Genomic DNA, 9,676 nt, shown 5'->3' on the forward strand with positions numbered 1-9,676 from the left:
CGGTGGCGGTCGTTGTTAACCCGGGCCTCGACCGATCCGGTATGTCTAAAGTGTTGTGGATGATTCGCATGGTTATTTTGGCAATTTTTACGCCGGATGCCCTTCCTGACGCAACCCTCTCTATTTATCCAGGCTTGGGACCGGCACAGAAGTTACTGGCTTGCAACCCCTGTGGCTAGATTATTTACCTTTATGTGCTAAAAGGCTGAAATGATTTAAAACGTTATCGCTGAAGAGAAATCTGGTTTATTCAATTCAATTTATTTGTATAGCCCTAAATCACAACAAGTCGTCTCGATGGCGGGAACATTTCCGACAGACATGATGACGTCATGATTGATCAATTTCATCCTATCGGTTCTAATGATCAGGAACATCAGACAAATGTCTCTCAAAGTTCTGCATCAGTCGAGTAGAAAGTGAACCGGGAAGCAGACAGACGACGAATTCAACCCCCCAGCTGGCAGAAAACACACTTTATTATGAACAAATATAGTATCTTTGTATAGAAATACTTCTGAATAAATACATCTGCAAAAGAAACTTTATTTTCTTATTGTGGTCCTCACACCCCCCCCAGGCCAGGATCTCCAGACTGAACGGATCCTGAAAACCGGTGAGAACCAGCAGACCAGATCCACATCCAGAAGAACGCTTCAATTAAAAACTTCTGTGCAGACATTCAAATTAAATTAAACTTTATACAAACATTAAATTACCCCCCAGGTGTCCAGAACAGCTAAATATGAAGCATTAGAACAGAATCAAGAACCCGGGTTCTGTAGAAAGTCAACGGTTCCTGTGGGCTGCCATCACCACAGCAGAAAGTGACGGGGAGGGGGGCGGCAATGGGAAAAGAGGAGGAACATCAGGAGCATTCAGAGTAGGAACCATCAAAGATCTAAGGTTCTCCACCGCTGCATGTTCCTCACCCCCACAGGGAGGAACCAGTATGCAGGTCTGCCCCGTCCCATCCTGGTCCCTGAACTCACCACAGAGGTGTGTGTGGGTGGGGGGGGGGGGGGGGGGGGGGGGGGGGGGGTGACGGCAGGCCGGCTTCACGCGTCCTTCAGCAGAGGAACGTCTGCAGGAGAACAGAGGATCCATCAGAGCAGATTCCTGAACCGATGCTGGATTCTGGGCTGAATGCCAGAATACACACATTATTTATATATATATATATATATATATATATATATATATATATATATATATATATATATATATAAAAAAAACTTGCCCCTATCACCCTTTCGTGGGTGGTTTCTCACTCAAGCTCGGGTCCTCTACCAGAGGCCTGGGAGCTTGAGGGTTCTGCGCAGTATCTTAGCTGTTCCTAGCACTGCGCTTTTCTGGATTGAGATGTCTGAGATCTTTCCAGGTATCTGCTGCAGCCACTCCTCCAGCTTGGGGGTTACTGCCCCGAGTGCTCCAATTACCACAGGCACCACTGTCACCTTCACTTTCCAGGCTTTCTCCAGTTCTTCTCTGAGTCCCTGGTATTTCTCCAGTTTCTCATGTTCCTTCTTCCTGATGTTCCCATCGCTTGGCACTGCCACATCCACCACAACGGCTTTCCTCTGTTCTTTATCCACCACTACAATGTCTGGTTGGTTCGCCATTACCATCCTATCAGTATACAAGACGGAAATGGAACAAGACGGAAATGGACTAGATATATATATATATATATATATATATATATATATATATATATATATTATATGTAGATCTGTGCTATATTTATATAGATCTGTGTTATTCCTTTGGATTGTATGTCCTACCACTAGATCTGGTTGGTGGTGTCATGACACATGGGGTGTGGTGAACAGGGTCTTGTGCTTTTTTTTATTTTTTTGTTATTGTGTTGTTATCACTTTATTTATGGCTAACTTTGATCATTTCTTCATCTATTATTATCTTCTTATTTTGTGCCAATTATTACCCCTTAAGTTTCATTTCCATTCAGCAATATAACTTTCAACCCCACAGTTTCTTCTGGAAATGCAGCTTCTAGTTGCAGATCAACGTGGTCATCAGTCATCGCCAAAACCCTGATTCCCTTCAACAACTGACTCAGCAGTCTGGATTCAGTCTGATTTCAATCTGAATTCAGGTCTACATCCAGTCTGGATTCAGGTCTGCATATAGTCTGGATTCAGTTCTGGATTCGGTCTGGATTCAGGTCTAGATTCAGTCTGGATTTAGGTCTAAATTCAGGTCTGGATTCAGGTCTAGATTCATTCTGGATTTAGGTCTAAATTCAGGTCTATGTTCAGTCTGGATTCAGGTCTAGATCCAGTCTGGATTCAGGTCTGCATATAGTCTGGATTCAGTTCTGGATTCGGTCTGGATTCAGGTCTAGATTCAGTCTGGATTTAGGTCTAAATTCAGGTCTGGATTCAGGTCTAGATTCATTCTGGATTTAGGTCTAAATTCAGGTCTATATTCAGTCTGGATTCAGGTCTAGATCCAGTCTGGATTCAGGTCTGCATATAGTCTGGATTCAGTTCTGGATTAGGTCTGGATTCAGGTCTAGATTCAGTCTGGATTTAGGTCTAAATTCAGGTCTAGATTCCTTCTGGATTTAGGTCTAAATTCAGGTCTATATTCAGTCTGGATTCAGGTCTAGATTCAGTCTGGATTTAGGTCTGGATTCAGTTCTGGATTCAGTCTGGATTCAGGTCTAGATTCAGTCTGCATTCAGGTCTTGATTTTGGTCTGGATTCAGTTCTGGATTCGGTCTGGATGCAGGTCTAAATTCGGGCCTGGATTCAGGTCTACATTCAGTCTGGATTTAGGTCTAAATTCAGGTCTGGATTCAGGTCTAGATTCAGGTCTAAATTCATTCTGGATTTAGGTCTGGATTCAGTTCTGGATTCGGTCTGGATTCAGGTCTAGATTCAGTCTGGATTTAGGTCTGGATTCAGGCCTAGATTCAGTCTGGATTCAGGTCCAGATTCAGGTCCGGATTCAGTCTTGATTCAAGTCTGGATTCAGTCTGGATTCAGGTCTAGATTTAGGTCTGGATTCAGGTCTAGATTCAGTCTGGATTTAGGTCTAGATTCAGTCTGGATTAAGTTTGGATTCAGGTCTTGATGCAGGTCTGGATTCAGTCTTGATTCAGGTCTGGATTCACTCTGGATTCAGTTCTGGATTCGGTCTGGATTCAGGTCTAGATTCAGTCTGGATTTAGGTCTGGATTCAGGTCTAGATTCAGTCTGGATTCAGTCTTGATTCAAGTCTGGATTCGGTCTGGATTCAGGTCTAGATTCAGGTCTAGATTCAGTCTGGATTTAGGTTTGGATTCAGGTCTAGATTCAGTCTGGATTCAGGTCTAGATTCAGGTCTGGATTCAGGTCTAGATTCAGTCTGGATTTAGGTCTGGATTCAGGCCTAGATTCAGTCTGGATTCAGGTCCAGATTCAGGTCCGGATTCAGTCTTGATTCAAGTCTGGATTCAGTCTGGATTCAGGTCTAGATTTAGGTCTGGATTCAGGTCTAGATTCAGTCTGGATTTAGGTCTAGATTCAGTCTGGATTAAGTTTGGATTCAGGTCTTGATGCAGGTCTGGATTCAGTCTTGATTCAGGTCTGGATTCACTCTGGATTCAGTTCTGGATTCGGTCTGGATTCAGGTCTAGATTCAGTCTGGATTTAGGTCTGGATTCAGTCTGGATTCAGTCTTGATTCAAGTCTGGATTCGGTCTGGATTCAGGTCTAGATTCAGGTCTAGATTCAGTCTGGATTTAGGTTTGGATTCAGGTCTAGATTCAGTCTGGATTCAGGTCTGGATTAAGTCTGGATTCAGGTCTAGATTCAGGTCTGGATTCAGGTCTAGATTCAGGTCTGGATTCAGGTCTAGATTCAGTCTGGATTCAGGTCTAGATTCAGTCTGGATTCAGGTCTAGATTCAGTTCTGGATTCGCTTTGGATTCAGTTCTAGATTCAGTCTGGATTAAGTTCTAGATTCAGTCTGGATTCGGTCTGAATTCAGGTCTGGATTAAGTCTGGATTTAGTCTGGATTCAGGTCTAGATTCAGGTCTAGATTCAGTCTGGATTTAGGTTTGGATTCAGGTCTAGATTCAGTCTGGATTCAGGTCTGGATTAAGTCTGGATTCAGGTCTAGATTCAGGTCTGGATTCAGGTCTAGATTCAGGTCTGGATTCAGGTCTAGATTCAGTCTGGATTCAGGTCTAGATTCAGTCTGGATTCAGGTCTAGATTCAGTCTGGATTCAGGTCTAGATTCAGTTCTGGATTCGCTTTGGATTCAGTTCTAGATTCAGTCTGGATTCAGTCTTGATTCAGGTCTGGATTCACTCTGGATTCAGTTCTGGATTCGGTCTGGATTCAGGTCTAGATTCAGTCTGGATTTAGGTCTGGATTCAGGTCCAGATTCAGGTCCGGATTCAGTCTTGATTCAAGTCTGGATTCAGGTCTAGATTCAGGTCTAGATTCAGTCTGGATTCAGTCTGGATTTAGGTCTAGATTCAGTCTGGATTCAGGTCTGGATTAAGTTTGGATTCAGGTCTTGATGCAGGTCTGGATTCACTCTGGATTCAGTTCTGGATTCGGTCTGGATTCAGGTCTAGATTCAGTCTGGATTTAGGTCTGGATTCAGGTCTAGATTCAGTCTGGATTCAGGTCCAGATTCAGGTCTGGATTCAGTCTTGATTCAAGTCTGGATTCGGTCTGGATTCAGGTCTAGATTCAGGTCCGGATTCAGTCTTGATTCAAGTCTGGATTCAGGTCTAGATTCAGGTCTAGATTCAGTCTGGATTCAGTCTGGATTTAGGTCTAGATTCAGTCTGGATTCAGGTCTGGATTAAGTTTGGATTCAGGTCTTGATGCAGGTCTGGATTCAGTCTTGATTCAGGTCTGGATTCACTCTGGATTCAGTTCTGGATTCGGTCTGGATTCAGGTCTAGATTCAGTCTGGATTTAGGTCTGGATTCAGGTCTAGATTCAGTCTGGATTCAGGTCCAGATTCAGGTCTGGATTCAGTCTTGATTCAAGTCTGGATTCGGTCTGGATTCAGGTCTAGATTCAGGTCTAGATTCAGTCTGGATTTAGGTCTGGATTCAGGTCTAGATTCAGTCTGGATTCAGGTCTGGATTCAGGGCTAGATTCAGGTTTAGATTCAGTCTGGATTCAGTCTTGATGCAGGTCTGGATTCAGTCTTGATTCAGGTCTGGATCAGTCTGGATTCACTCTGGATCCAGTTCTGGATTCGGTCTGGATTCAGGTCTAAATTCAGGTCTAGATTCAGTCTGGATTTAGGTCTGGATTCAGGTCTAGATTCAGTCTGGATTCAGGTCCAGATTCAGTCTGGATTTAGGTCTGGATTCACTCTGGATTCAGTTCTGGATTAGGTCTGAATTCAGGTCTGGATTAAGTCTGGATTCAGGTCTAGATTCAGGTCTGGATTCAGTTCTGGATTCGCTTTGGATTCAGTTCTAGAATCAGTCTGGATTCAGGTCTAGATTCAGGTCTGGATTCAGTTCTGGATTCGCTTTGGATTCAGTTCTAGATTCAGTCTGGATTCAGGTCTGGATTCAGGTCTGGATTCCAGTCTAGATTCAGGTCTAGATTCAGTCTGGATTCAGGTCTAGATTCAGTTTTAGATTCAGTCTGGATTCGGTCTGGATTCAGGTCTAGATTCAGTCTGGATTCAGGTCTGGATTCCAGTCTAGATTCAGTCTGGATTCAGGTCTAGATTCAGTCTGGATTCAGGTCTAGATTCAGTTTTAGATTCAGTCTGGATTCGGTCTGAATTCAAGTCCGGATTAAGTCTGGATTTAGGTTTAGATTTAGGTCTAGATTCAGTTCTGGATTTGGTCTGGATTCAGGTCTAGATTCAGGTCTGGATTCAGGTCTAGATTCAGGTCTGGATTCAGGTCTAGATTCAGTCTGGATTGAGGTCTAGATTCAGTCTGGATTCAGGTCTAGATTCAGTTCTGGATTCGCTTTGGATTCAGTTCTAGATTCAGTTCTAGATTCAGTTCTAGATTCAGTCTGGATTCGGTCTGAATTCAATTCTGGATTAAGTCTGGATTCAGGTCTAGATTTAGGTCTAGATTCAGTTCTGGATTTGGTCTGGATTCAGGTCTAAATTCAGGTCTCGATTCAGGTCTAGATTCAGGTCTGGATTCAGTCTGGATTCGCTTTGGATTCAGTTCTAGATTCAGTCTGGATTCAGTTCTAGATTCAGTCTGGATTCCTTAGAACCCTAACACACAGGAACCTGCATCTGGTCACGTTCTGTGAAGGACGGTTCCTGTGCTTCTTACCGTCACAGAACTCCTCTGCAGAAGTGGCAGAGAGCAGACTCTGCTGGTCGTCATCTCCAGAGCCTCTGCGGGGGGGCACAGGGCCTGCACATGCCCCCCAGGTGGGGGTTTCAGCCAATGCTGAAGACGAACTGTCCTGATGAAGAAGAACCGTGTCTGTGTGACTGCGGCAGGAAAGGAGGTGGTCATCTCGGTCTGTGTGAGGAACCTCCTCTGAGACGCCGGTGGGGAGGGGCATCTCTGCAGACGTGGTGCTGCAGGCGCCCCTGCATCCATGAACGGCCTCCTCATAGGAGGGGAGGGGAACCTGGATCCCCCCCACCATGATGGAGCAGGGCTGCCCCGACACCTCCTGCTCCCTCCTGCGGAGACAAACATGGAGGATGAAGCTGAAGCCGCTTCCTGCCCTGAACCACGGGTGGGGGGGGGGGCGTACCTGCTGTGATGGAAGGACTTGAGTCTGGGCCGAACCAGAACAAACAGAACCACCAGCAGCAGGATCAGCGCCACGCAGCTGGCCGTGGACGCCACCACGGTCAGTGCCGGGACGCCCAGGGAGGAGCCAGGCTCCTTGTCTGAGGGGGGGGGGGGGGGGGGGGGGGGCACAGGGACATGAATACCTGAAGGGTTGGGGGTGAGAGGTTGTGCAGCAAACTGACCCTGAACCGGGCGGCAGCTGATCTGCAGGCTGTGGTCCCACTCCCCGTTCTGACACGTCAGGAACTTCTCGTCTCCTTTCAGAGCGTAGCCCTCGTCACAGAAGTATTCAATCACTGTGTTGTGGGGGAGGCCTTGGCAGGGGGAGGGCCGGCAGCGGTAGCCCCCGTTCTCCGGTTCGGTGGGGGGCGAGCACTCTGGAGCAGGAAGAGAAAATCAGATTCTGGACTCCTGATCCCACCGGGAGGTTCCTCTGCCCCCAACAAAAACCCCAACAGAGAAGAAGCCCCGGCCTGAGAGAGTGTGTGTGGGGGGGGTCCACATGTCACTCTTTGAACCTGGTTTAGGGGTTGGGGGGAGTCTGATCCTCCAAATATCTTCAGACCCGAGCAGCTAGAGGGTCGGACGTCTGAAAGGGCAAACAAACCCCGCCTCTAAACAGATGGTACCCCACTCCCCCAAGACATGGGGGGGGGGGCACATTCTTTATTCCCAGCTTTTAGAAAAACAAAGAGCATGCTGGGACACATGCACACAGATAACTACCAGGAGAGAACCAACAAGCCCTCACCTGCTAATGACTGTGACTGAGCATGAAGAGACTCCGCCCCCAACACACACCCGACCTTAGCTGCAGACTCCATTAAATACTTTAGACCAGGGGTCCCCAAATCCAGGCCTGGGGGGCTGGTGTCCTAATGCTGTCCAACCAAGCTGCCATTGAAGATCCTTATTGATCAAACACACCTGATCCAGGTAATCAGCAGGAGGCCGGCCCCCCAGGCCTGGATGTGGGGAGCCCTGCTTTAGAGGCTACTTTCTGGATCAGATCCACCATCGGGTCTGACATCTGCTATGATTACTGGATCAGAACCCCCCTCCCACCTGAAAGACCACCAGAGACCATGAGTCTCACCTGAAGAGAGGCCATGGGGGAGCAGGACGAGGAGCAGCAGAGCGGGGGCCGCCAGCCTGCGGGGGGAGGAGCGTACCACTCCATGGCGCATGTTCTCCTCCAACAACTAGACACAGGTCAACCTGTGGGGGGGGATCATGATGGTCAGTGAGGACTTTGTATTGCACACATGGATTTACATGGGGGGGCGCGTTCCACCTTGGACCCCCCATCCTTTGAGGTGTATGCAAGATCATGCTACAATTGATCGAAAGGCTGTTCTTCCATGCCCCCCACCCCCACTTGTATGGTACATAAACCAGCAGCTCTGCTCTCTAGAACCCGGATGTCTGGACCGGTCCCAGCGGAACCCGGATCTTCTCCACCAGAACCTGAGGACTGCTCAGCAGAAGGACCTCCAGCATTTGGTAAACATAGAAGAGAACAGAGGCAGACTCCAGGAAGTAGACCTGACCGATACCTGCTGAGGTAACCTGGGCTGCAGGTTCCACACCCCGGGAACCTGATCCAGACCGGTCTGTGGGCTGTGATCATGGCAGAAAACAACCCCCCCCCCCCCCCCTCCTCCCGGTTCCGTGGCGGGATCGGGGAGAAAGTTCTCCTCTGAACTAAACCGGAACCAGAGAACCAGCTGCCCCTCCAGCGCTCACGCGCTCAGACACGTGCAGCTGTGCGAGCCGCTCTGTAAACAAAGAGTGCAGCTGTTTGGAAACAAAGGGGCACGCGGAAGTTACCGCGCGCTCTCGACTTCCTCGTTCTTTAGTGTCAGAGAAACGAAAGTCCAACGATCGGAATTCGTGATCGAGCAAATCAATACCGTTCTGTATCGATCTGTGATCCCACAGAGTTACGACTGTGACCCCGCACATACGGCGGGACCCGTCCAGAGTCTAGTCAAGTTGTAAGACAGGCCAAACCGGTCTCGGTGTGCCGGAGCCTCCTCCGTATGTTCAGAGGTCTAGTACGTCTAATGTTCCTCGCGGCCATGGCGCGAAAACACTAACCTACGGTGACCCGACTCGTGTCGCCGCTTCGCCACGCGCCTCTGCCCCGAACGGAACCGGCAGGAATCGGCAGTTCGAGTCCAGTTCCGAGTCTTCGTCGTGGCTACGTCTAACCCGTCGTTAGGTGGCGGAAATAGTCGAGTTCCACGGGATTGCTCTGGCTCGGTCTCCATGACTACCTTAAAAGGGGCGGAGCTAGGCTAGCCACAGAATGCTCTTCAAAATAAAAGCACGCTAGTGAACAGACCCGAACAGATGATGAATAGAATAGAATAGAATAGAATAGAATAGAATAGAATAGAATAGAATAGAATAGAATAGAATAGAATAGAATAGAATAGAATAGAAAAAAAGTCCTATTATTTGTGCAAAAACCAAGCAGGTTATGCACACACATATGTTATGCATGTTAACTACAGTAATTAAAAATCTAAAAGGCCTGATAAATAAATAAACAAAATATAAAACCATTTTATGAATAAGGAGGTAAAAGTAAGATATAAAAGTAAAAGAAATCCAGCTCTGCAGATATTAGTTTGTAAACTAAATGTTTAATTTGAACAAATTAAACATTTAGTTTAAAGATTAAGTGTTTAGACCTGACCTGAATATTCATTTTCCAAACTAAACATTTCAGTAAATATGTATTTGTTGTCTCGGTCCCCTGCAAAATTCACCACAATGTTAAGAATGTGGCAGTAACAATACCTTTAATGTATTTGTCATTATTATTGTCTTCAATGTCAACCACAGATAAATCATCATAAATGTGTTGTAAAACCAGCAGGAAAAGAAACAGGTGGGCTTG

The 9,676-nt window shown here is 46.9% G+C and overlaps 1 protein-coding gene across 3 annotated transcripts; it reads right to left on the reverse strand.

The window, feature by feature from the left end:
• Positions 1–459: 459 nt before the first annotated feature.
• susd6 (sushi domain containing 6) lies at positions 460–9,055 on the reverse strand. 3 transcript variants are annotated; one of them, XM_023953107.1, is made up of 7 exons: positions 8,869–9,055; positions 7,865–7,986; positions 6,951–7,145; positions 6,728–6,866; positions 6,500–6,653; positions 6,292–6,427; positions 460–1,084 (listed from the first exon to the last, which is right to left on the reverse strand). In XM_023953107.1, exons 2-7 carry the CDS (start codon positions 7,953–7,955, stop codon positions 1,059–1,061), a joined length of 741 nt encoding a protein of 246 aa, XP_023808875.1. In that variant the 5' UTR covers positions 7,956–7,986; positions 8,869–9,055; the 3' UTR covers positions 460–1,058. The 3 variants fall into 3 exon arrangements, with proteins under 3 accessions (XP_023808875.1, XP_023808873.1, XP_023808874.1); XM_023953105.1 differs by having other exon boundaries at positions 6,292–6,653; XM_023953106.1 differs by lacking the exon at positions 8,869–9,055 and adding an exon at positions 8,325–8,840 and having other exon boundaries at positions 6,292–6,653.
• Positions 9,056–9,676: the final 621 nt, after the last annotated feature.

Source organism: Oryzias latipes, chromosome 24 (genome assembly GCF_002234675.1).
Source record: "Oryzias latipes chromosome 24, ASM223467v1".
Lineage (NCBI taxonomy): Eukaryota > Metazoa > Chordata > Actinopteri > Beloniformes > Adrianichthyidae > Oryzias > Oryzias latipes.